This window comes from Marmota monax, unplaced genomic scaffold, assembly GCF_021218885.2.
Source record: "Marmota monax isolate L192 unplaced genomic scaffold, Marmota_monax_Labrador192_F-V1.1 WCK01_AAM20220418_F8-fsc00205, whole genome shotgun sequence".
Classification (NCBI taxonomy): Eukaryota; Metazoa; Chordata; class Mammalia; order Rodentia; family Sciuridae; genus Marmota; species Marmota monax.
In genome coordinates, this window is record NW_026692417.1 from 439864 (window position 1) to 467231 (window position 27368).

Consider the following 27368-nt stretch of genomic DNA (forward strand, 5'->3'; position numbering starts at 1 on the left):
AGGAGGAGGAGGAGAAACATTTACAAGGATGTGGAGAAATTCAAACCCTGCTATACTGGAGGGGATATTTAATGATGCAGGAGCCATAGAAATTGTTATATAGCTTTCTCACACAGACACAGATGTTCTGTATGATCCAGCAACCATACCCCTGGGTATTTAGGGGAAAGAATGAGATCAGAAGCTTCTAGATACATTAGCATTATCATGTTCAAGGGAGCACTTGGAACAAAAACCTAGCTTGGAAACAACCCAAATATCTATTGATGGAAGAATGGGTCAAAAGAATATGGAAAAATCCTACACTAGAATGCTCTTCAGGCTTAAAAAAGAGGGAAATTCTCCCCTATGTGCATGGGCCATAGGCTTCTCTCCCAATGAATTAATGAAGGACAAATTCTACAGGGGTTCCACCTATATATGCAGTATGTAAAATAAATCAACTCAGATAAGAAAAGAACAGAGTGGTGGTTTCCAGGGAGATCAAAGTGGGACTTGCATATAAATAGATATGCCATATCCATTATGGAAGATGAATAACTTCTAGGGATCTTTGGTATAGAGTAAGATACAATGACAATGTATTTGCACTTAAAAATCTATTTAGCCCTCATTTTTCACCTCAGGGTCTCATAGCACAGGCAAATAAAAAGAGATAATATGTTGAAGGGTATCTAGATTGGTTGCATAGTTTAGCTATTGTGAATTGAGCTGCTATAACCATTGTGTGGCTGTATCACTGTAATATGCTGATTTTAAGTCCTTTGGGTAGAAACTGAGGAGTGGGTTAGCTGGGAAAAGTGGTGTTCTCTTCCACGTTTTCCAAGTGAATAAAAAATGTATATATACACAATGGAATATTACCTATTAAAGAAGAATGAAATTGTGGCATTTGAAGGCAAATACATAGAGCTGGAGAATATCATGCTAGTAAAATAAGCCAATACCCAAACACCAAAGGTCAAATGTTTGCTCTGATATGTGGATGCTAATTCACAACAAGGGGGAAGCTAGAGAAGAATGGATTATGTAGAGGGGAGTGAAGGGAGGGGAGGGGGATGGGATAGGAAGGATGGTAGAATGAATCAAACATTATTATCCTATATACATATATGATTACACAACGATGTGATTCTACACCATGTGCAGTCAGAAGAATGAGAAGTTATACTCCATCTATGTATGAGTCAAAATGCATTCTACTGTTATGTATAACTAATTATAACAAATAAAAAAGATAGACAATATGGAATGAATAAAGGTCCAGTTTTTATTAAGAATCTATGAAATTTTTGGCAGTACTTAGGCAGGCAACTGAAGGTGACTATGATAGAAGAAAGTAGCATACAGAAATATGGAAGAATATGCAAAAGAAATCATGACTATAAAGATGAAGGAACTGTTTTATACAGCTATGTAATTCTTCTAAAGAAGTGTCCTATTTTCTTTACATAGTGAGATAAAGATTTTGGCCCAGAATTCCAACCAAGATCATAAGTCCCCAACAAGGACCTATGAAGATGGTCCAAGTTCACAAGGTGTAAGGAACAAGATGAGAGTGGGGGTGGTCTGCATTCTATCAAGGTGATTCGCAAGGTCTTACATGAGGGATGATGAACATAATTTCTTATGACACTGTGATTGTTTTAAGCCAAGGTAGGAGGAGAATTGGTGCAAGTAAGGCAACAGGTTGAGAGGAGTTTGTAGACACTGGTGTTTGGGGAGTTGATCATGGGCAGCAAGGACGGCAGCAGCTGCACACACAGCAGCAGGGCTGGCAGCAGGGTTTGCTGCAGCAGCGGATCACATGAGATTTTTTGGAGCAGGTGGTCTTGCAGCAGGTGGTTCTAGAGCAAGAAGGAGGGCAGCAGGGCTGGCAGCAGGGGATGATGCAGCAGCTGGGGCAGCAGCAAGGCTCACAGCAGGGTGTGCTGCAGCAGCTGACCACACAGGTTGGTTTGCAGCAGGTGGTCTTGCAGCAGGTGGTTTCACAGCAAGTTGGGGGACAGCAGGGCTGGCAGCAGGGAATGATGCAATAATTGGGGCAGCAGCAAGGCTCACAGCAGCTGGGCTTACAGCAGGGTGTGCTGCTGCAGCTGACCACACAGGCTGGTTTGCAGCAAGTGGTCTTGCAGGAGGTGGTTTCACAGGAAGTTGGAGGACGGCATGGCTTGCAGCAGCTGGACCCACTGCTGGTTTTACCACTGCAGCTAGAACCACAACAGCTGGGTGGACAGCAGGATGTGCTGCAGCAGGTGTTCTCACAGGCTGGTTTCCAGCAGGTGGTCTTGCAACAGGTGGTCCTGCAGCAGGTAGGCTTGCAGCAAGAGGAGCAGCAGGAGCGGGCCATGGTGTGAGCTGTGGAGGGTGGGATCCTGTTCACAGGTGAGTGAGTTTGCACAATATGAGGACTCCTTGCAGTTGGGCTCTTTTATCCTGGGGACCTCCAGCGTTTGGACCAATCAGCAGCTCTTGACCTTGTTGTTTTTTACGTTATTTTCCATACTTAGTTTGCGTTTTTCAGGAAGAATTTGCTATGCAAATGTGATGAGTATTGTGTATGTGTTTAATCTGTTTCTTAAGAGCGTGTGTAACTCACAAGAACTGTTTCCAGATGAAAGGAAGACAAGTCACTTCATTAGCATCCTTGGTGCTCTGAGCATCATTTTGGTCATGTGGTGGCTCCTACTGCCCTGGGAGGGTCAGCACTTGTTCTAGAATATTTCTGCTTTGTCTATATTCAGATTAGGAAGTGGCTGTGGGAGGAGCATGATGCTGCTGTATTCACAGTGAGGAACCACTCACGTGTTCATCCAGAGGATCCTGACTCAGGGCTGGTTGAGGCCTCTGGCTCTGTACCAGGTCTTCCACGTGTGTGTCTCCAGGCATTTTGGAAGAGGATGGTTGGCATGTGGTCTTCCATAGCAGAACAGGACCAGAAAGTGAGGGTAAAAGCAGAAGCTGCACATGGGGATGAGACAGGTATGGATGGATGTGTGGGTGGCCATTGGTCCTGTTTTATCCAGTACTGAGGGCTCCCCAGGATGAGCCTGTGGGACTTTCTTCCACATGAGCTTTGCAGACCCAGGAAAACCAGGATGATCAGGTGAATCTGTTTCTCATCTGGGCACCAGTGGACTGTGTGATCCTAGGTCAGGACTTTCCTCTGTCTTTCCCTCTTTCCTTTTATCCATGTCTCTTGTCTCTTTCTCTCCCCTCTTTTCTCATTTCCTGTGCTGCTTTTTTGCCTTCTAATCAATTTCATGAGGGAATTAAGATTAGGTGATATGGTTCCTGATTTATCTATGAGGACTAATGCATTTGAAAATATATTTAGATCTCCCATTCTATTCCAGAGGAAACAATTTATGAGTTTCCAGGTTGGTGATGTATTCTAAAATGAATGCATTCCCTGCCGCTATCACCAGGTTAGGAAATAGAAATAATCCCATTGCCTACAAACCACATCCTCTCACTCATCCCCAAAGGGTGCTAGTTAATCATTCTGTTGACTTGTAATCTCAGTCAACTTTTGCTTTTCTCCATTTTAGGATCATCAAAAGAATAGAGTAGGTAGGTCTCTATATTAGGAGTGTGACACTCATTATATGATTCTCTTCAGATTGTTCATTCTCAGTGTGTAATATTTACAATGAAGAACTTGACACAATTTGCTTGTTTGTTGTCCTCTAGATGAACATGTAGCTTGTCTGTAGCTTGGGACTACTCAAATTTGTGCTGTTATTAAGTGATTTTGCAGAGTCTGGGCTCACATGTATAAACATTTCTGGTGGATACACAACTAAGTATAGGATTGTTTATAGAATTCCCAGGGGGGAAGATTTATTCCCCTCTTTGTGGAGGCCTTCTCCACATTTCACTGGATTTGTCCTTAGATATATTATTATGTACACACGTTGCATGTTCCAATTCAAAGCTTAAATTTTCACTGCATCATTAGTATTGACAATGTTCCAATTTCTTATGTGTTCCTTATATTCGAACACTCTGATGATTTCTAGTACCACATTGTAGATTTTTTAGGGGAGGAGCAAATGGTCAGGCAGTCATGTCATGAACGAGAACATTCGTTTGGCTCACTTTAGCATAGTCTTTCTATTTTTCATTTTTCTTGCCTTGGCCCAGCGGTAGACCCTCTAGTACAATTGTGTAGCAGATGGGTACTTTTGTACAATCTCAGCATAGAAAGGAGAGCTCTCAACATTTCCCCATTACATGTGGTCCTCCTTGTCCTTTAAAGTTCTGGTAGAACTCAGTTGAGAATTGATCTGTTCCTGGACTATTCTTTGTTGAAAGGCTTTGAATTGCTGCTTTAATCTTAATGCTCAATATTGGCCTTCTTAGGTTTTCTATAGCCTTAGTTAAATTTGGGTAGATCATATGTGCCTAAACATGTTAACATCTTACATATTTTCCAGCTTATTGAAGTATTATTTTCAAAATAGGTCCTAATGAACATCTGTATTACAGAAATATCTGTGGTAATATCTCCTTTTCATCTCTCATTTTATTGATTTAGGTCTTCTCTTTCTTTTGGTGAGTTTGGTTAAGATTGTATCAATTTTATTTACATTTTAAAAGAATTAATTCTTTGGTGCAGTGATCTTTGTAATTTTTTTAAATTATCAATTTTATTTCTCACCTTTATTATTTGCTGTCTTTTATAGTTTTTAGAATTTGTTTATTTGTGCTTTTCTAGTGTCTCGAGATGTAACATTAGATTCTGGGATCTCTCTCTCTTTTTTTTTTAAATGTAAGCACTCAATGCTATAAACTTTCCCCTTAGAACTGCCTTCATACTATCCCAGAAATTTTGAAATGTTTTAATACTGTTCTCATTTGTTCCTAAGAACTGTTTGATTTCTCTCTGAATTTATTCTTTGACATATAACTGTTTCAAAAGTTCATCAGTTAATCACCATGTGTTAAAATGGTTTATGTTTTATACTTTGCTATTGATTTCTAATTTCACTTCAGTATGACCTGACAGTATGGAAGAAATTATCTCAATTTACTTTTTGTCCTAAAATATGCTCAATTTTAGAAGTGATTCCATGTGTGGGTCAGAAGAAAGTCAATGTGGTTGCTGATGGATGAAATATTCTAGAGTTGTTCATTAGGTCCATTTGATTGACAGTATGCCTAAATTCTGAAGATTCTTAACTTGGTTTATTTTGTATGACCTGTCTATTGGTAAGAGAATTGTGTTGAAATCATCCACTATTATTGTATTGGGGTCTATTTGAGTAGGGGTGCACTGATATTTGGGTCATAAATATTTACAAATCTTATATCTTGTTGGATGATTCCCTTAACCAATAAGAAGTGCCCTTCTTTTTCTCTTCAGATTAATTTCAATTTGAAATCTACTTTGCCAGATATGAGCATAGCTACTTCTGCTTGCTTTCATTCTCCATTTGCTTGGTATATCTTTTTCATATTTTCACCTTCAGCTTATGGATGTCTATGACTGTAAGGTGAGTGTCTTGTAAGAAAAAAATAGTTGGGTCTTGGGTTTTAATCTTCTCTACCAATCTATGTCTTCTGATTGGAGAGCTGAGACTACTTACATTCAATGTTATAATAGGGAGATTAGTTTTATTTACTGCCATATTAATTTATTATGAATTTGCTTCAATCTTGATTCTCCTTTACTGAGTATTCTCCTAGTGAGATTCATCCATTTCCTGGCTCTGATATTTTATTTCATTGCTGCTTATAATGCATCATTATGTGTGTTCTGTAGTGCTGGTTTACTGTTATAAATTCTATTAGTTTCTTATTATCATGGAAGGTTTTTATTTCATCTTTAATGCTGAAGAATAGCTTTTTCTGAATGTAGCAATCTTATTTAGCAACCATTATCTTCAGAACCTGGTAAATATTAATCTAAGCCCTCTCAACTTTTGGAGCCTGGGCTGTGAGCTTAGAAGAAGCTTATCTCAGAGTATAAACTGCTCTTTTTCTATTACCGCTTTTAAAATTCTATCCTTATTCTGTATATTCATTTTTAAGTATAATGTTCCTTGATGAGGATATGTTTTGATCTTGTCTATTGGGGTTATAATGTCTCTTCTATTTGGATTTTCACCTTATTCCTAAGGTTTGGGAAATTATCTGATAGCTCCATGCTGAAAAGAGTTTGCATTCCTTTACTTTGTATCTTAATGTCTTATTTTATGCCAAGGATTCTTAGTTTTGTTCCCTTAATGTTGTCCCAGATTTCTTTTATGTTCTTGGTCATGGTCTCTAACTATTTTTCTTCATTGTTGACTTTGTGTTCAGGATTATACTCTTTGCCTGTGAGACCTGAAAATCTGTCCTCTATGTGGTCCAATGTACTGATGATCTTTTCTACTGAAAACAGAACAAAACAAAACATTTTTTGGTAGTAGAGATTGAGCCCAGGGGTGCTTAATCAGTGAGCAACATTAGCAGCCCTTTTAATTTTAATTTTTAAATTTTAAGACAGGGTTTTGCTAAGCTGCTTAGAGCCTTGCTTATTTGCAGAATCTAGCTTTTAATTTGTGATTCTCCTGCCTCAGCCTCCCAAATTCTAGGATGACAGGTGTGTGCCACCATGTCAGGCTGTATTTTCAATTTGATTTATTGAGTTTTTCACTTTCAGTGTTTCTATATGTTTATTTTTCTTTCATTATCTCTGTCTCTTTATTGAAATGATCTGCCACTTCCTATTTTTCCTCTTAGTTCATTCCTTAGATGTACTTTTAGTTCATTAAACATTGTAACTATCATCTTTTTCTGATCTTCCTCTACTGAGGTGTCAATGGGGTCAATTTTTCTCATGTTCTGAGCTATTTGAAGTAACATGCTCTCCTGTATTGTTAGTATTTCTACCCACCTGCTTGTATTACTTACTATTGCTTCTACATTTATATAAAGGGCTTTGGGTGAACTGCTTTCCCTTTACTATATTATGTGCCCTGGGTTAGGTGAGAATCTTGTCAATATTGTCACTCAGTTTGACCGTGGTAATATGTTCAGGCTTTAGCACCACATTGAGAGGAGGTATCAATCCCATGATTATAAGTCCTTTGCAACCAAGCCATATACTAATAAACCTTAAAAAATTTATTGAGCATGTTCTTCTGCAGTCCACTGATCTGATTGGAAATGGAAGTGAACTTTTTTTTTTTTCATAAGTTGAGAAATTAGGTAATAAGAAAAGTAAAATTGCTTTTAAACTATTTTTGGCTTTCTGGTCAGGTATTCTCTCGGTGCTTTGATTCTGGATTGTGAAAAAGTCAAGACATATTGCCTATTTCCACTCCCCCCATCTTCTGAGAGCCTATTTATGTATTTACTCATTTGTTTGTTTTGTGAGTTTTTTTTTTTAAATAAAGTTGGTTCTTTCTAAGTTTCAGACACTGTACAGTTTGTTTTTTTCTCAAGTCTGACCCAAAGTGATCCAACTTGTTAGGAGAGTCCGTATGCAGATTTTCACTCCCTTCTTGCCCTACTGGTTCTGATGCATCGCTCCTTTTGGTAGCCTCAGACCATGTGGAGAGGAGAGTAGGCTGTGTCAGCCTTTCTCCAGCCCTTTTAAGGTTTGAAAGGAGTGACTCAGGGGTCACCAGATTTGGTGTGAATTTAATTGGTCTCAGTTTCCCAACCACCCCATTATTGGCCAGGCTCCTTTTCCCACAGCTCTGATTGCCCGTTTGAAGGGAAAGAGTCCTTGACTCTTCTCTGCTTAGTAGACTGTTTTTCAGGCTGTGTTGCTGTTTTGATTCACTCTTAAGGAGCTGCTATGATGATATAGATTCCACTGATCCACCTTATCCCATTCCCCAAAGGGATAAACTAAACAGATTAAAAGGATCTTAAAAATACAGTTCATTAAGAGTTTAGAAATTAGAGTATGAAGTCCACAGGAAGAGAGAATATCCAAAGGGGAGAAAGTTAAAGAGAGGTAGCATGTGGGGCCATAAAGAAGGAGGAGAAAGGAGGAGGAGAAGATGAAGAAGGAGGAGAAGGAGGAAGAGGAAGAGGAGGAGGAGGAGAAACATTTACAAGGATGTGGAGAAATTCAAACCCTGCTATACTGGAGGGGATATTTAATGATGCAGGAGCCATAGAAATTGTTATATAGCTTTCTCACACAGACACAGATGTTCTGTATGATCCAGCAACCATACCCCTGGGTATTTAGGGGAAAGAATGAGATCAGAAGCTTCTAGATACATTAGCATTATCATGTTCAAGGGAGCACTTGGAACAAAAACCTAGCTTGGAAACAACCCAAATATCTATTGATGGAAGAATGGGTCAAAAGAATATGGAAAAATCCTACACTAGAATGCTCTTCAGGCTTAAAAAAGAGGGAAATTCTCCCCTATGTGCATGGGCCATAGGCTTCTCTCCCAATGAATTAATGAAGGACAAATTCTACAGGGGTTCCACCTATATATGCAGTATGTAAAATAAATCAACTCAGATAAGAAAAGAACAGAGTGGTGGTTTCCAGGGAGATCAAAGTGGGACTTGCATATAAATAGATATGCCATATCCATTATGGAAGATGAATAACTTCTAGGGATCTTTGGTATAGAGTAAGATACAATGACAATGTATTTGCACTTAAAAATCTATTTAGCCCTCATTTTTCACCTCAGGGTCTCATAGCACAGGCAAATAAAAAGAGATAATATGTTGAAGGGTATCTAGATTGGTTGCATAGTTTAGCTATTGTGAATTGAGCTGCTATAACCATTGTGTGGCTGTATCACTGTAATATGCTGATTTTAAGTCCTTTGGGTAGAAACTGAGGAGTGGGTTAGCTGGGAAAAGTGGTGTTCTCTTCCACGTTTTCCAAGTGAATAAAAAATGTATATATACACAATGGAATATTACCTATTAAAGAAGAATGAAATTGTGGCATTTGAAGGCAAATACATAGAGCTGGAGAATATCATGCTAGTAAAATAAGCCAATACCCAAACACCAAAGGTCAAATGTTTGCTCTGATATGTGGATGCTAATTCACAACAAGGGGGAAGCTAGAGAAGAATGGATTATGTAGAGGGGAGTGAAGGGAGGGGAGGGGGATGGGATAGGAAGGATGGTAGAATGAATCAAACATTATTATCCTATATACATATATGATTACACAACGATGTGATTCTACACCATGTGCAGTCAGAAGAATGAGAAGTTATACTCCATCTATGTATGAGTCAAAATGCATTCTACTGTTATGTATAACTAATTATAACAAATAAAAAAGATAGACAATATGGAATGAATAAAGGTCCAGTTTTTATTAAGAATCTATGAAATTTTTGGCAGTACTTAGGCAGGCAACTGAAGGTGACTATGATAGAAGAAAGTAGCATACAGAAATATGGAAGAATATGCAAAAGAAATCATGACTATAAAGATGAAGGAACTGTTTTATACAGCTATGTAATTCTTCTAAAGAAGTGTCCTATTTTCTTTACATAGTGAGATAAAGATTTTGGCCCAGAATTCCAACCAAGATCATAAGTCCCCAACAAGGACCTATGAAGATGGTCCAAGTTCACAAGGTGTAAGGAACAAGATGAGAGTGGGGGTGGTCTGCATTCTATCAAGGTGATTCGCAAGGTCTTACATGAGGGATGATGAACATAATTTCTTATGACACTGTGATTGTTTTAAGCCAAGGTAGGAGGAGAATTGGTGCAAGTAAGGCAACAGGTTGAGAGGAGTTTGTAGACACTGGTGTTTGGGGAGTTGATCATGGGCAGCAAGGACGGCAGCAGCTGCACACACAGCAGCAGGGCTGGCAGCAGGGTTTGCTGCAGCAGCGGATCACATGAGATTTTTTGGAGCAGGTGGTCTTGCAGCAGGTGGTTCTAGAGCAAGAAGGAGGGCAGCAGGGCTGGCAGCAGGGGATGATGCAGCAGCTGGGGCAGCAGCAAGGCTCACAGCAGGGTGTGCTGCAGCAGCTGACCACACAGGTTGGTTTGCAGCAGGTGGTCTTGCAGCAGGTGGTTTCACAGCAAGTTGGGGGACAGCAGGGCTGGCAGCAGGGAATGATGCAATAATTGGGGCAGCAGCAAGGCTCACAGCAGCTGGGCTTACAGCAGGGTGTGCTGCTGCAGCTGACCACACAGGCTGGTTTGCAGCAAGTGGTCTTGCAGGAGGTGGTTTCACAGGAAGTTGGAGGACGGCATGGCTTGCAGCAGCTGGACCCACTGCTGGTTTTACCACTGCAGCTAGAACCACAACAGCTGGGTGGACAGCAGGATGTGCTGCAGCAGGTGTTCTCACAGGCTGGTTTCCAGCAGGTGGTCTTGCAACAGGTGGTCCTGCAGCAGGTAGGCTTGCAGCAAGAGGAGCAGCAGGAGCGGGCCATGGTGTGAGCTGTGGAGGGTGGGATCCTGTTCACAGGTGAGTGAGTTTGCACAATATGAGGACTCCTTGCAGTTGGGCTCTTTTATCCTGGGGACCTCCAGCGTTTGGACCAATCAGCAGCTCTTGACCTTGTTGTTTTTTACGTTATTTTCCATACTTAGTTTGCGTTTTTCAGGAAGAATTTGCTATGCAAATGTGATGAGTATTGTGTATGTGTTTAATCTGTTTCTTAAGAGCGTGTGTAACTCACAAGAACTGTTTCCAGATGAAAGGAAGACAAGTCACTTCATTAGCATCCTTGGTGCTCTGAGCATCATTTTGGTCATGTGGTGGCTCCTACTGCCCTGGGAGGGTCAGCACTTGTTCTAGAATATTTCTGCTTTGTCTATATTCAGATTAGGAAGTGGCTGTGGGAGGAGCATGATGCTGCTGTATTCACAGTGAGGAACCACTCACGTGTTCATCCAGAGGATCCTGACTCAGGGCTGGTTGAGGCCTCTGGCTCTGTACCAGGTCTTCCACGTGTGTGTCTCCAGGCATTTTGGAAGAGGATGGTTGGCATGTGGTCTTCCATAGCAGAACAGGACCAGAAAGTGAGGGTAAAAGCAGAAGCTGCACATGGGGATGAGACAGGTATGGATGGATGTGTGGGTGGCCATTGGTCCTGTTTTATCCAGTACTGAGGGCTCCCCAGGATGAGCCTGTGGGACTTTCTTCCACATGAGCTTTGCAGACCCAGGAAAACCAGGATGATCAGGTGAATCTGTTTCTCATCTGGGCACCAGTGGACTGTGTGATCCTAGGTCAGGACTTTCCTCTGTCTTTCCCTCTTTCCTTTTATCCATGTCTCTTGTCTCTTTCTCTCCCCTCTTTTCTCATTTCCTGTGCTGCTTTTTTGCCTTCTAATCAATTTCATGAGGGAATTAAGATTAGGTGATATGGTTCCTGATTTATCTATGAGGACTAATGCATTTGAAAATATATTTAGATCTCCCATTCTATTCCAGAGGAAACAATTTATGAGTTTCCAGGTTGGTGATGTATTCTAAAATGAATGCATTCCCTGCCGCTATCACCAGGTTAGGAAATAGAAATAATCCCATTGCCTACAAACCACATCCTCTCACTCATCCCCAAAGGGTGCTAGTTAATCATTCTGTTGACTTGTAATCTCAGTCAACTTTTGCTTTTCTCCATTTTAGGATCATCAAAAGAATAGAGTAGGTAGGTCTCTATATTAGGAGTGTGACACTCATTATATGATTCTCTTCAGATTGTTCATTCTCAGTGTGTAATATTTACAATGAAGAACTTGACACAATTTGCTTGTTTGTTGTCCTCTAGATGAACATGTAGCTTGTCTGTAGCTTGGGACTACTCAAATTTGTGCTGTTATTAAGTGATTTTGCAGAGTCTGGGCTCACATGTATAAACATTTCTGGTGGATACACAACTAAGTATAGGATTGTTTATAGAATTCCCAGGGGGGAAGATTTATTCCCCTCTTTGTGGAGGCCTTCTCCACATTTCACTGGATTTGTCCTTAGATATATTATTATGTACACACGTTGCATGTTCCAATTCAAAGCTTAAATTTTCACTGCATCATTAGTATTGACAATGTTCCAATTTCTTATGTGTTCCTTATATTCGAACACTCTGATGATTTCTAGTACCACATTGTAGATTTTTTAGGGGAGGAGCAAATGGTCAGGCAGTCATGTCATGAACGAGAACATTCGTTTGGCTCACTTTAGCATAGTCTTTCTATTTTTCATTTTTCTTGCCTTGGCCCAGCGGTAGACCCTCTAGTACAATTGTGTAGCAGATGGGTACTTTTGTACAATCTCAGCATAGAAAGGAGAGCTCTCAACATTTCCCCATTACATGTGGTCCTCCTTGTCCTTTAAAGTTCTGGTAGAACTCAGTTGAGAATTGATCTGTTCCTGGACTATTCTTTGTTGAAAGGCTTTGAATTGCTGCTTTAATCTTAATGCTCAATATTGGCCTTCTTAGGTTTTCTATAGCCTTAGTTAAATTTGGGTAGATCATATGTGCCTAAACATGTTAACATCTTACATATTTTCCAGCTTATTGAAGTATTATTTTCAAAATAGGTCCTAATGAACATCTGTATTACAGAAATATCTGTGGTAATATCTCCTTTTCATCTCTCATTTTATTGATTTAGGTCTTCTCTTTCTTTTGGTGAGTTTGGTTAAGATTGTATCAATTTTATTTACATTTTAAAAGAATTAATTCTTTGGTGCAGTGATCTTTGTAATTTTTTTAAATTATCAATTTTATTTCTCACCTTTATTATTTGCTGTCTTTTATAGTTTTTAGAATTTGTTTATTTGTGCTTTTCTAGTGTCTCGAGATGTAACATTAGATTCTGGGATCTCTCTCTCTTTTTTTTTTAAATGTAAGCACTCAATGCTATAAACTTTCCCCTTAGAACTGCCTTCATACTATCCCAGAAATTTTGAAATGTTTTAATACTGTTCTCATTTGTTCCTAAGAACTGTTTGATTTCTCTCTGAATTTATTCTTTGACATATAACTGTTTCAAAAGTTCATCAGTTAATCACCATGTGTTAAAATGGTTTATGTTTTATACTTTGCTATTGATTTCTAATTTCACTTCAGTATGACCTGACAGTATGGAAGAAATTATCTCAATTTACTTTTTGTCCTAAAATATGCTCAATTTTAGAAGTGATTCCATGTGTGGGTCAGAAGAAAGTCAATGTGGTTGCTGATGGATGAAATATTCTAGAGTTGTTCATTAGGTCCATTTGATTGACAGTATGCCTAAATTCTGAAGATTCTTAACTTGGTTTATTTTGTATGACCTGTCTATTGGTAAGAGAATTGTGTTGAAATCATCCACTATTATTGTATTGGGGTCTATTTGAGTAGGGGTGCACTGATATTTGGGTCATAAATATTTACAAATCTTATATCTTGTTGGATGATTCCCTTAACCAATAAGAAGTGCCCTTCTTTTTCTCTTCAGATTAATTTCAATTTGAAATCTACTTTGCCAGATATGAGCATAGCTACTTCTGCTTGCTTTCATTCTCCATTTGCTTGGTATATCTTTTTCATATTTTCACCTTCAGCTTATGGATGTCTATGACTGTAAGGTGAGTGTCTTGTAAGAAAAAAATAGTTGGGTCTTGGGTTTTAATCTTCTCTACCAATCTATGTCTTCTGATTGGAGAGCTGAGACTACTTACATTCAATGTTATAATAGGGAGATTAGTTTTATTTACTGCCATATTAATTTATTATGAATTTGCTTCAATCTTGATTCTCCTTTACTGAGTATTCTCCTAGTGAGATTCATCCATTTCCTGGCTCTGATATTTTATTTCATTGCTGCTTATAATGCATCATTATGTGTGTTCTGTAGTGCTGGTTTACTGTTATAAATTCTATTAGTTTCTTATTATCATGGAAGGTTTTTATTTCATCTTTAATGCTGAAGAATAGCTTTTTCTGAATGTAGCAATCTTATTTAGCAACCATTATCTTCAGAACCTGGTAAATATTAATCTAAGCCCTCTCAACTTTTGGAGCCTGGGCTGTGAGCTTAGAAGAAGCTTATCTCAGAGTATAAACTGCTCTTTTTCTATTACCGCTTTTAAAATTCTATCCTTATTCTGTATATTCATTTTTAAGTATAATGTTCCTTGATGAGGATATGTTTTGATCTTGTCTATTGGGGTTATAATGTCTCTTCTATTTGGATTTTCACCTTATTCCTAAGGTTTGGGAAATTATCTGATAGCTCCATGCTGAAAAGAGTTTGCATTCCTTTACTTTGTATCTTAATGTCTTATTTTATGCCAAGGATTCTTAGTTTTGTTCCCTTAATGTTGTCCCAGATTTCTTTTATGTTCTTGGTCATGGTCTCTAACTATTTTTCTTCATTGTTGACTTTGTGTTCAGGATTATACTCTTTGCCTGTGAGACCTGAAAATCTGTCCTCTATGTGGTCCAATGTACTGATGATCTTTTCTACTGAAAACAGAACAAAACAAAACATTTTTTGGTAGTAGAGATTGAGCCCAGGGGTGCTTAATCAGTGAGCAACATTAGCAGCCCTTTTAATTTTAATTTTTAAATTTTAAGACAGGGTTTTGCTAAGCTGCTTAGAGCCTTGCTTATTTGCAGAATCTAGCTTTTAATTTGTGATTCTCCTGCCTCAGCCTCCCAAATTCTAGGATGACAGGTGTGTGCCACCATGTCAGGCTGTATTTTCAATTTGATTTATTGAGTTTTTCACTTTCAGTGTTTCTATATGTTTATTTTTCTTTCATTATCTCTGTCTCTTTATTGAAATGATCTGCCACTTCCTATTTTTCCTCTTAGTTCATTCCTTAGATGTACTTTTAGTTCATTAAACATTGTAACTATCATCTTTTTCTGATCTTCCTCTACTGAGGTGTCAATGGGGTCAATTTTTCTCATGTTCTGAGCTATTTGAAGTAACATGCTCTCCTGTATTGTTAGTATTTCTACCCACCTGCTTGTATTACTTACTATTGCTTCTACATTTATATAAAGGGCTTTGGGTGAACTGCTTTCCCTTTACTATATTATGTGCCCTGGGTTAGGTGAGAATCTTGTCAATATTGTCACTCAGTTTGACCGTGGTAATATGTTCAGGCTTTAGCACCACATTGAGAGGAGGTATCAATCCCATGATTATAAGTCCTTTGCAACCAAGCCATATACTAATAAACCTTAAAAAATTTATTGAGCATGTTCTTCTGCAGTCCACTGATCTGATTGGAAATGGAAGTGAACTTTTTTTTTTTTCATAAGTTGAGAAATTAGGTAATAAGAAAAGTAAAATTGCTTTTAAACTATTTTTGGCTTTCTGGTCAGGTATTCTCTCGGTGCTTTGATTCTGGATTGTGAAAAAGTCAAGACATATTGCCTATTTCCACTCCCCCCATCTTCTGAGAGCCTATTTATGTATTTACTCATTTGTTTGTTTTGTGAGTTTTTTTTTTTAAATAAAGTTGGTTCTTTCTAAGTTTCAGACACTGTACAGTTTGTTTTTTTCTCAAGTCTGACCCAAAGTGATCCAACTTGTTAGGAGAGTCCGTATGCAGATTTTCACTCCCTTCTTGCCCTACTGGTTCTGATGCATCGCTCCTTTTGGTAGCCTCAGACCATGTGGAGAGGAGAGTAGGCTGTGTCAGCCTTTCTCCAGCCCTTTTAAGGTTTGAAAGGAGTGACTCAGGGGTCACCAGATTTGGTGTGAATTTAATTGGTCTCAGTTTCCCAACCACCCCATTATTGGCCAGGCTCCTTTTCCCACAGCTCTGATTGCCCGTTTGAAGGGAAAGAGTCCTTGACTCTTCTCTGCTTAGTAGACTGTTTTTCAGGCTGTGTTGCTGTTTTGATTCACTCTTAAGGAGCTGCTATGATGATATAGATTCCACTGATCCACCTTATCCCATTCCCCAAAGGGATAAACTAAACAGATTAAAAGGATCTTAAAAATACAGTTCATTAAGAGTTTAGAAATTAGAGTATGAAGTCCACAGGAAGAGAGAATATCCAAAGGGGAGAAAGTTAAAGAGAGGTAGCATGTGGGGCCATAAAGAAGGAGGAGAAAGGAGGAGGAGAAGATGAAGAAGGAGGAGAAGGAGGAAGAGGAAGAGGAGGAGGAGGAGAAACATTTACAAGGATGTGGAGAAATTCAAACCCTGCTATACTGGAGGGGATATTTAATGATGCAGGAGCCATAGAAATTGTTATATAGCTTTCTCACACAGACACAGATGTTCTGTATGATCCAGCAACCATACCCCTGGGTATTTAGGGGAAAGAATGAGATCAGAAGCTTCTAGATACATTAGCATTATCATGTTCAAGGGAGCACTTGGAACAAAAACCTAGCTTGGAAACAACCCAAATATCTATTGATGGAAGAATGGGTCAAAAGAATATGGAAAAATCCTACACTAGAATGCTCTTCAGGCTTAAAAAAGAGGGAAATTCTCCCCTATGTGCATGGGCCATAGGCTTCTCTCCCAATGAATTAATGAAGGACAAATTCTACAGGGGTTCCACCTATATATGCAGTATGTAAAATAAATCAACTCAGATAAGAAAAGAACAGAGTGGTGGTTTCCAGGGAGATCAAAGTGGGACTTGCATATAAATAGATATGCCATATCCATTATGGAAGATGAATAACTTCTAGGGATCTTTGGTATAGAGTAAGATACAATGACAATGTATTTGCACTTAAAAATCTATTTAGCCCTCATTTTTCACCTCAGGGTCTCATAGCACAGGCAAATAAAAAGAGATAATATGTTGAAGGGTATCTAGATTGGTTGCATAGTTTAGCTATTGTGAATTGAGCTGCTATAACCATTGTGTGGCTGTATCACTGTAATATGCTGATTTTAAGTCCTTTGGGTAGAAACTGAGGAGTGGGTTAGCTGGGAAAAGTGGTGTTCTCTTCCACGTTTTCCAAGTGAATAAAAAATGTATATATACACAATGGAATATTACCTATTAAAGAAGAATGAAATTGTGGCATTTGAAGGCAAATACATAGAGCTGGAGAATATCATGCTAGTAAAATAAGCCAATACCCAAACACCAAAGGTCAAATGTTTGCTCTGATATGTGGATGCTAATTCACAACAAGGGGGAAGCTAGAGAAGAATGGATTATGTAGAGGGGAGTGAAGGGAGGGGAGGGGGATGGGATAGGAAGGATGGTAGAATGAATCAAACATTATTATCCTATATACATATATGATTACACAACGATGTGATTCTACACCATGTGCAGTCAGAAGAATGAGAAGTTATACTCCATCTATGTATGAGTCAAAATGCATTCTACTGTCATGTATAACTAACTATAACAAATAAAAAAGATAGACAATATGGAATGAATAAAGGTCCAGTTTTTATTAAGAATCTATGAAATTTTTGGCAGTACTTAGGCAGGCAACTGAAGGTGACTATGATAGAAGAAAGTAGCATACAGAAATATGGAAGAATATGCAAAAGAAATCATGACTATAAAGATGAAGGAACTGTTTTATACAGCTATGTAATTCTTCTAAAGAAGTGTCCTATTTTCTTTACATAGTGAGATAAAGATTTTGGCTCCAGAATTCCAACCAAGATCATAAGTCCCCAACAAGGACCTATGAAGATGGTCCAAGTTCACAAGGTGTAAGGAACAAGATGAGAGTGGGGGTGGTCTGCATTCTATCAAGGTGATTCGCAAGGTCTTACATGAGGGATGATGAACATAATTTCTTATGACACTGTGATTGTTTTAAGCCAAGGTAGGAGGAGAATTGGTGCAAGTAAGGCAACAGGTTGAGAGGAGTTTGTAGACACTGGTGTTTGGGGAGTTGATCATGGGCAGCAAGGACGGCAGCAGCTGCACACACAGCAGCAGGGCTGGCAGCAGGGTTTGCTGCAGCAGCGGATCACATGAGATTTTTTGGAGCAGGTGGTCTTGCAGCAGGTGGTTCTAGAGCAAGAAGGAGGGCAGCAGGGCTGGCAGCAGGGGATGATGCAGCAGCTGGGGCAGCAGCAAGGCTCACAGCAGGGTGTGCTGCAGTAGCTGACCACACAGGTTGGTTTGCAGCAGGTGGTCTTGCAGCAGGTGGTTTCACAGCAAGTTGGGGGACAGCAGGGCTGGCAGCAGGGAATGATGCAATAATTGGGGCAGCAGCAAGGCTCACAGCAGCTGGGCTTACAGCAGGGTGTGCTGCTGCAGCTGACCACACAGGCTGGTTTGCAGCAAGTGGTCTTGCAGGAGGTGGTTTCACAGGAAGTTGGAGGACGGCATGGCTTGCAGCAGCTGGACCCACTGCTGGTTTTACCACTGCAGCTAGAACCACAACAGCTGGGTGGACAGCAGGATGTGCTGCAGCAGGTGTTCTCACAGGCTGGTTTCCAGCAGGTGGTCTTGCAACAGGTGGTCCTGCAGCAGGTAGGCTTGCAGCAAGAGGAGCAGCAGGAGCGGGCCATGGTGTGAGCTGTGGAGGGTGGGATCCTGTTCACAGGTGAGTGAGTTTGCACAATATGAGGACTCCTTGCAGTTGGGCTCTTTTATCCTGGGGACCTCCAGCGTTTGGACCAATCAGCAGCTCTTGACCTTGTTGTTTTTTACATTATTTTCCATACTTAGTTTGCGTTTTTCAGGAAGAATTTGCTATGCAAATGTGATGAGTATTGTGTATGTGTTTAATCTGTTTCTTAAGAGCGTGTAACTCACAAGAACTGTTTCCAGATGAAAGGAAGACAAGTCACTTCATTAGCATCCTTGGTGCTCTGAGCATCATTTTGGTCATGTGGTGGCTCCTACTGCCCTGGGAGGGTCAGCACTTGTTCTAGAATATTTTTGCTTTGTCTATATTCAGATTAGGAAGTGGCTGTGGGAGGAGCATGATGCTGCTGTATTCACAGTGAGGAACCACTCACGTGTTCATCCAGAGGATCCTGACTCAGGGCTGGTTGAGGCCTCTGGCTCTGTACCAGGTCTTCCACGTGTGTGTCTCCAGGCATTTTGGAAGAGGATGGTTGGCATGTGGTCTTCCATAGCAGAACAGGACCAGAAAGTGAGGATAAAAGCAGAAGCTGCACATGGGGATGAGACAGGTATGGATGGATGTGTGGGTGGCCATTGGTCCTGTTTTATCCAGTACTGAGGGCTCCCCAGGATGAGCCTGTGGGACTTTCTTCCACATGAGCTTTGCAGACCCAGGAAAACCAGGATGATCAGGTGAATCTGTTTCTCATCTTGGCACCAGTGGACTGTGTGATCCTAGGTCAGGACTTTCCTCTGTCTTTCCCTCTTTCCTTTTATCCATGTCTCTTGTCTCTTTCTCTCCCCTCTTTTCTCATTTCCTGTGCTGCTTTTTTGCCTTCTAATCAATTTCATGAGGGAATTAAGATTAGGTGATATGGTTCCTGATTTATCTATGAGGACTAATGCATTTGAAAATATATTTAGATCTCCCATTCTATTCCAGAGGAAACAATTTATGAGTTTCCAGGTTGGTGATGTATTCTAAAATGAATGCATTCCCTGCCGCTATCACCAGGTTAGGAAATAGAAATAATCCCATTGCCTACAAACCATATCCTCTCACTCATCCCCAAAGGGTGCTAGTTAATCATTCTGTTGACTTGTAATCTCAGTCAACTTTTGCTTTTCTCCATTTTAGGATCATCAAAAGAATAGAGTAGGTAGGTCTCTATATTAGGAGTGTGACACTCATTATATGATTCTCTTCAGATTGTTCATTCTCAGTGTGTAATATTTACAATGAAGAACTTGACACAATTTGCTTGTTTGTTGTCCTCTAGATGAACATGTAGCTTGTCTGTAGCTTGGGACTACTCAAATTTGTGCTGTTATTAAGTGATTTTGCAGAGTCTGGGCTCACATGTATAAACATTTCTGGTGGATACACAACTAAGTATAGGATTGTTTATAGAATTCCCAGGGGGGAAGATTTATTCCCCTCTTTGTGGAGGCCTTCTCCACATTTCACTGGATTTGTCCTTAGATATATTATTATGTACACACGTTGCATGTTCCAATTCAAAGCTTAAATTTTCACTGCATCATTAGTATTGACAATGTTCCAATTTCTTATGTGTTCCTTATATTCGAACACTCTGATGATTTCTAGTACCACATTGTAGATTTTTTAGGGGAGGAGCAAATGGTCAGGCAGTCATGTCATGAACGAGAACATTCGTTTGGCTCACTTTAGCATAGTCTTTCTATTTTTCATTTTTCTTGCCTTGGCCCAGCGGTAGACCCTCTAGTACAATTGTGTAGCAGATGGGTACTTTTGTACAATCTCAGCATAGAAAGGAGAGCTCTCAACATTTCCCCATTACATGTGGTCCTCCTTGTCCTTTAAAGTTCTGGTAGAACTCAGTTGAGAATTGATCTGTTCCTGGACTATTCTTTGTTGAAAGGCTTTGAATTGCTGCTTTAATCTTAATGCTCAATATTGGCCTTCTTAGGTTTTCTATAGCCTTAGTTAAATTGCTTGTTTGCAGACTGCAATTTACTCAAACTCATGCTGCTATGTTTTTGCACTGAGCCTGTGTCCATAAACATTTATGGTGGATACACAAACAGGTCTAGGGTTATTCATACAATTCCCACATGGAAAGATTTCTTCTGTTATTAGTACAGTCTCATCCATTTTTCTCTACATTTTTTCCCTTAGATATTTTATTATGTACACATGCTGTATGTTAAAATTTAAAGCTTAAATTTTTACTGCTTAGGGAATATGAAAAGTGATTCATATTTTGTATGTTTTTTAAATATCTGTATTTCTTGGTTATTTCTAATAGTGTATGTTAGATTTTGGGGGGAGATGGACAAATTTTCGTGTCATGAACAATGATACTTCTTTTCTTCATTTCAGCATAGTCTTTCTATTGTGTATTTTCCTTGCCTTGGTGGGCTCTCTGATCTGCTGGTAGTATACTGGCATCAGATGGGTATTTTTTGTAGAATCTCAGTATAGGAGGGAGAACTCTTTGCATTTCCCCATTATATGTAGTCCTCCTTGTCCTTTCTATAGATTCTTTTCATAAGAGCATGACATTCACATGTGTCTGAATAAATTCTTTGGACAGAATCCAGTTTACAGAAATCAAGTGACCTTTTCTAATGACATTAAAAACCACCAATTCTAAAATTAAGAATCAATAAATGGGATGGATTCAAACTAAAATGTTCTTTTCAGCAAAGGAAACAATCAATAACATGAAGAGAGAGCCTACAGAATGGGAGAAATTCTTTACTACGTACATCTCAGATAGAGCACCAACCTCCAGGATATATAAAGAATTCAGAAAACTTAACATCAAAAACCTCCCAAATAACCCAATCAATAAATGGGCCAAGGAACTGAATAGACACTTCACAAAAGAAGAAATATAATTGATTAACAAACATGAAAAAATGTTCACCATCTCTAGCAATTAGAGAAATGCAAATCAAAACCTCTCTAAGATTTCATCTCACTCCAGTCAGAATGGCAATTATCAAGATTACAAGCAATAATAAGTGTTGGCAAGGATGTGGGGCAAAAGGTACACTCATGCATTGCTGGAGGGACTGCAAATTGGTTCAACCACTCGGGGAACCAGTATGGAGATTCCTCAGCAATCTTGGAATGGAACCACCATTTGACCCAGCTATCTCACTCCTCAGTTTATACTCAAAGGAATTAAAATTGGCATACTACAGTGACACAGTCACATCAATGTATAGCAGCTCAATTCACAATAGCTAGACTGTGGAGCCAACTTAGATACCCTTAAACAGATGACTGGATAAAGAAAATGTGGTACATACACATAATGGAATATGACGCAGACTTAAATAAGAAATAAATTAGGCCTTTCTCTAAACTTAAGTGCAGAAAGACAAACCCTGAGGGTCCTACCCATATGCAGTATATAAAATAGGTTAACTCAGGAAAAAATGAAGTGGTGAATTGCAGAGGCTGGGGTAGAAGGAAGTAGGGGCTTGCATTTCAATTTATATGTCATTTCAATTATGGAAGATGAACAACTTCTAGGATCTGTGGTATAGAGTGGGATATGGTGACAATGTATTTTGCATTTAAAAATCTATTAAGCATCTATTTCACCTCAGGGTTTCTTAGCACAGGCAAATAAAGAGAGACAACATGGAATCAATAAAGGTCCAGGTTTTATGTAAATAGATGGAACTAGAGAATATCATGCTAAGTGAAATATGCCAATCCTCAAAACCCAAAGGCTGAATGTTTTCTCTGATAAGCAGATACTGATCCATAGCAGTGTGTTGGGGGGGCAGGTAGGGAAGAATGAAGGAACTTTGGATTGTGCAATAAGCTGTCCTAAAATAGGTTGAGAGCTGTCCTAAATCTTAATATCTCAAATAATTAACAAATAATAAAACACAAACACTCAGAAATATATTTACAAAAAAGAAGCCCCTGATAGATCTAGTCCACATGGGTTCTTGAACTAGACAAAGACAAAATGGCTCCCATGGTTTATTTAAGGGGGTACATCAAAGGCAGGGGTAAGGTTTAAGAGTGGAGCCTTGCTTTATGATATCTTGCAGTCTACAGGTTGATTGACATCTTGGCAGGTTACACCCATCTCAGGTGCTATGTGGGATCTGAGGCAGAGCTTGAGGGGAAGTTCACCTGCACCAAGCAGTCAATCCTTGTGGGGAGTATCCCAGGGAGTCCCCGGTGCCAGACTTATCCCCTCAGGAGACTACTTATGCACAACATAGTCCACACACAGCCCACAGATGGCTCGTGACATTAATCCACCATGAAGTTTGGATGTTGGCAGTGCCCATCTGGATATGAGACAGGGGAGGGACATTTTCCTAAATATTACAGTTCCTTAGGCAAGACCAAGCATTTTGTCCTGATTGGATGAGATGTCAGTAAACAATGGCATATCATTCTATCATCACCATCATTGCAGTATTGGATTATTGTGTCTGGCTATTCTAGAAAGTACCGAGTAAATGAAGGGTTTGTCAAGGATGGAGAGAAATTGGAACACTGCTTCCCTGGAGGGAATGTCAAGGGTTACATGAGCCATGGAAATCAGTAATGGAGTTTCTCCACAAAATCAGACATGGAAATACCCTATGATCCAGTACTGTGGGGTGTTTAGAGGAAATAATGGGATCAGAAACACGAAGAGCTATCAGCATTTTGGTGTTCAAGGCAGGACTATGAACAACAGTCCAGCTGTGGAAGCAAAATAAATATCCATTGATAAAAGAATGGATCTAGTGAATGTGGTGACAATCTACAATGGAATACTGTCCAAGATTAAAAGGGAAGGAAATACTCCCCTGTGTGCTTACATGGGAGAAATTTAGGCCTCTCTCTAACCCTAAGTGCAGAAAGACAAACACTGTGGGTTCTACCCATATGCAGTAGATAAAATAGGTCAACTCAGGTAGGAAAGAATAAAGTGGTGGATTCCAGAGGCTGGGGTAGAAGGAAGTAGGGACTTGCATTTCAGTTTGTATGTCATTTCAATTATGGAAGATGAACCACTTCTAGGATCTGTGGTATAGAGTGGGATATGGTAACAATGTATTTTGCATTTAAAAATCTATTAAGCATCTATTTCACTTCAGAGTTTCTTAGCACAGGCAAATAAAGAGAAACAACATGGAATGAATAAAGGTCCAGTTTTTATTAAGAATTTACAGAATTTGGCTGTACCTAGGGAGGCAACTGAAGGTGACTATGACAGGAGAAACCAGTATATAGAAGTATGGAAGACAATGCAAAAGAAATCATGACTCCAAAGATAAAGAAGCATTTGCATACACCTGTGAAATTCTGAAGCCCGTTCCTGTGTGCTTTAGATGGAGAGGTAAAGATATTGGCTTCATAATTTCAGCCAAGATCACACCTCGCCAACAAGGACCTATGCAGCAGGCATAAGATGCACAAGGACGAAGGAAGAAGAAGACAGGTGTGGAGTGGTCTGCACTCCCTGGAGGTGATTCACAAATTTTTACATGGGTGACATCTTGATGATCTTCAGCCCAGGTAGGAAGAGAATTGGTGTAGGTAAGGCAAATAGGTTGAGAGGAGTTTGTGCAGATAGATGCTGGTCTTTAGGGAGTTGATCACGAGCAGCAAGGTTTGCAGCAGCTGCACACACAGAAGCAGGGCTGGCAGCAGGGTGTGCTGCAGCAGCGGGTCACATGGGTTTTTTTAGAGCAGGTGGTTTTATAGCAGGTGGTTTGAGAGCAAGTAGGAGGGCAGCAGGGCTGGCAGCAGCCTGGCTGGCAGCAGGTGAACACACAGCAGCAGGGCTGGCAGCAGGGAATGATGCAGCAGCAAGGCTCACAGCAGCTGGGCTCACAGCAGGGTGTGCTGCAGCAGCTGACCACACAGGCTGGCTTACAGCAGGTGGTTTCACAGCAAGTTGGGGGACAGCTTGGCTGGCAGCAGCTGGACCCACTGCTGGTTTTCCCACAAGAGCTGGACCCACAGCTTCTAGGTGGACGGCAGGATGTGCTGCCACAGCTGGTCCCACAGGCTGGTTTCCAGCCGATGGTCTTGCAGCAGGTAGGCTTGCAGCAAGAGGAGCAGCAAGAGCGGGCCATGGTGTGAGCTGTGGAGGGTGGGATCCTGTTCACAGGTGAATGAGTTTGTGCAATATGAGGACTCCTTGCAGTTGGGCTCTTTTATCCTTGGGGCTTCCAACGTTTGCACCAATCAGCAGTCCTTTGCCTTCTTGTGGTTCATGTTATTTTCCATATTCAGTTTGTGTTTGCCTAGGAAGCATTTGTTATGCAAATGTGATGAGTGTGGTGAATGTAAGTGTTTAATCTGTTTCTTAAGAGGGCATAACTCACAGGAACTCTTTCCAGATGAAAGAAAGACAGTCACCTCATTAGTATCCTTGCTGCTCTGATCATCATTCTGATCATGTGGTGGCTACTGATGCCCTGGGAGGGTCAGGGCAGTTGGTCCTCTGGAGCTTTGTTCCTGTGTCTGTATTCAGATTAGGAAACATCTGTCGGAGGTGTTGAAGTTTCCCATGATTATGGTATGGTGGTCTATTAGACTCTTGAACTTGAGAAGAGTTTGTTTGACGAACATAGCTGCACCATTGTTTGGGGCATAAATATTTATGATTGTTATGTCTTGTTGGTGTATGGTTCCCTTAAGCAGTATGTAGTGTCCCTCTTTATCCCTTTTGATTAACTTTGGCTTGAAATCTATTTTATTTGATATGAGTATGGACACTCCTGCTTGTTTCCGAAGTCCATATGAGTGATATGATTTTTCCCAACCTTTCACCTTCAGCCTGTGTATGTCTTTTCCTATCAAATGCGTCTCCTATAGGCAGCATATTGTTGGGTCTTGTTTTGTGATCCATTCTACTAGCCTGTGTCTCTTAATTGGTGAGTTTAAGCCATTAACATTTAGGGTTATTATTGAGATATGGGTTGTTCTTCCAGCCATATTTGTTTATTTCTGTTACTAAACATGGTTTGTTTTCCTCTTTGATTATTTTCCCCCCTTTACTGTCCTACCTCCCACTGTTGGTTTTCATTGTTATTTTCCATTTCCTCTTCCTGTAATGTTTTGGCGAGGATGTTTTGAAGAGATGGTTTTCTAGCTGCGAATTCTTTAAACTTTTGTTTATCGTGGAAGGTTTTAATTTCATCTTCCATCCTGAAGCTTAATTTTGCTGGATACACAATTCTTGGTTGGAACCCATTTTCTTTCAGTGTTTGAAATATGTTATTCCAGGATCTTCTAGCTTTCAGAGTCTGTGTTGAAAGATCAGCTGTTATCCTGATTGGCTTACCCCTAAATGTAATCTGCTTCCTTTCTCTTGTAGCTTTTAAAATTCTCTCCTTATTCTGTATGTTGGGCATCTTCATTATAATGTGTCTAGGTGTGGATCTCTTATGATTTTGCACATTCGGCGTCCTGTAGGCTTCTAGGATTTGGGATTCTGTCTCATTCTTCAAGTCTGGGAAGTTTTCTCGTATTATTTCATTGAATAGACTGCTCATTCCTTTGGTTTGGAGCTCTGTACCTTCCTGTATCCCAATGACTCTTAAGTTTGGTCTCTTAATGTTATCCCATATTTCTTGGATGTTCTGCTCATGGTTTCTTAACAGTCTTGCTGAGCTGTCTATGTTCTTTTCCAGTTGAAATACTTTGTCTTCATTGTCTGATGTTCTATCTTCTAAGTGTTCTACTCTGCTGGTAGTATTCTCCATTGAGTTTTTAAGTTGGTTTATTGCTTCCTGCATTTCTAGGATTTCTGTTTGTTTGTTTTTTATAACCTCTATCTCCCTGTATAGTTGATCCTTTGCTTCCTGGATTTGTTTGCGTAATTCGTTGTCGAAGTGATCTTTCATTGTCTGATTTTGCTGTCTAATGTCTTCCTTGATACTCCAGATCATCTGAAGCATGTATATCCTGAATTCTTTATCTGACATTCCATCTGCTGCAGCTGTTACCTCTTCTAAAGTTGCGTTGACCTGCATTGCTTGTGGTCCTTTCTTTCCTTGTCTTTTCATACTGCTTGCGTATCTTTCCTGCAGGCGCGGGCGGCGGCTCTGCTCTCTCCTTATTCCAATTGGGGTGTCGTGGCTACCACGCTGGCAGGCCACCGGGCCTGATCCGCCGGTCGGTTGCAGGTTTGCCTACCCTGCAGGCACGGGCGGCGGCTCTACTCTGCCCCTCCTCCAAATGGGGTGACATGTCTGTTGTACCGGCAGGCCACTGGGCCTGTCCCGCTGGTCGGTCGCAGATCTGCCCACCTTTCGGGCACGGGTGGCGTCTCTGCTCTGCCCCTACTCCAATTGGGGTGTCGTGACTACCCGCCTGCAGGTCGCTGGGCCTGTTCCTGGCACGGGCGGCGACTCTGCTCTGCCCCTACTCCAATTAGGGTGGTGTGTGTACCACGCCGGCAGGCTCCTGGGCCTGATCCGCCGGTCTGTCGCAGGTCTGCCTACCGTGGAGGCGCGGGCGGAGGATCTGCCCTGCCCCTCCTACCACGCCTGCGGACCCCTGGGCCTGATCTGCAGGTTGGTCACAGGTCTGCTCACCCTGCGGGCACTGGTGGCGGTTCTGCTCCACCCCCACTCCAATTGGGGTCACGTGACCACCACACCGGCAGGGCCTGATCCGGGCGTGGGCGAAGGATCTGCTCTGCCCCTACTCCAGTTGGGGTGACGTGTGTACCACGCTGGCAGGCCGCTGGGCCTGACCTGCCAGTCTGTCACAGGTCTGCTTACGTTGCAAGTGCGGGCGGCGGCTCTGCCCAGCCCCTTCTACCACGCCCGTGTACCACTGGGTCGCGGGTCTGCCCACCTTGCGGGCTCGGGTGGCGGCTCCGCTCTGCCCCCTCTCCAATTGGGGTCACGTGGTCACCACGCCG

At 40.7% G+C, this 27368-nt stretch overlaps 4 protein-coding genes across 4 annotated transcripts; all 4 read right to left on the bottom strand.

Moving 5' to 3' along the window:
* Positions 1-1229: 1229 nt before the first annotated feature.
* LOC131424129 (keratin-associated protein 9-1-like) lies at positions 1230-2394 on the bottom strand. Its single transcript, XM_058578728.1, has one exon. The coding sequence runs from the start codon at positions 2348-2350 to the stop codon at positions 1730-1732; it is 621 nt and encodes a 206-aa protein (XP_058434711.1). The 5' UTR covers positions 2351-2394; the 3' UTR covers positions 1230-1729.
* Positions 2395-9258: 6864 nt separating this feature from the next.
* On the bottom strand, positions 9259-10425 carry LOC124091679 (keratin-associated protein 9-1-like). The gene has a single exon (XM_046442865.2). The coding sequence runs from the start codon at positions 10379-10381 to the stop codon at positions 9761-9763; it is 621 nt and encodes a 206-aa protein (XP_046298821.1). The 5' UTR covers positions 10382-10425; the 3' UTR covers positions 9259-9760.
* A 6863-nt stretch (positions 10426-17288) lies between these two features.
* On the bottom strand, positions 17289-18452 carry LOC124091680 (keratin-associated protein 9-1-like). The gene has a single exon (XM_046442867.2). The coding sequence runs from the start codon at positions 18411-18413 to the stop codon at positions 17793-17795; it is 621 nt and encodes a 206-aa protein (XP_046298823.1). The 5' UTR covers positions 18414-18452; the 3' UTR covers positions 17289-17792.
* Positions 18453-23627: 5175 nt separating this feature from the next.
* LOC124091681 (keratin-associated protein 5-1-like) lies at positions 23628-24607 on the bottom strand. Its single transcript, XM_046442868.2, has one exon. It carries the CDS (start codon positions 24565-24567, stop codon positions 24085-24087), a length of 483 nt encoding a protein of 160 aa, XP_046298824.1. The 5' UTR covers positions 24568-24607; the 3' UTR covers positions 23628-24084.
* Between the last annotated feature and the right edge of the window lie 2761 nt (positions 24608-27368).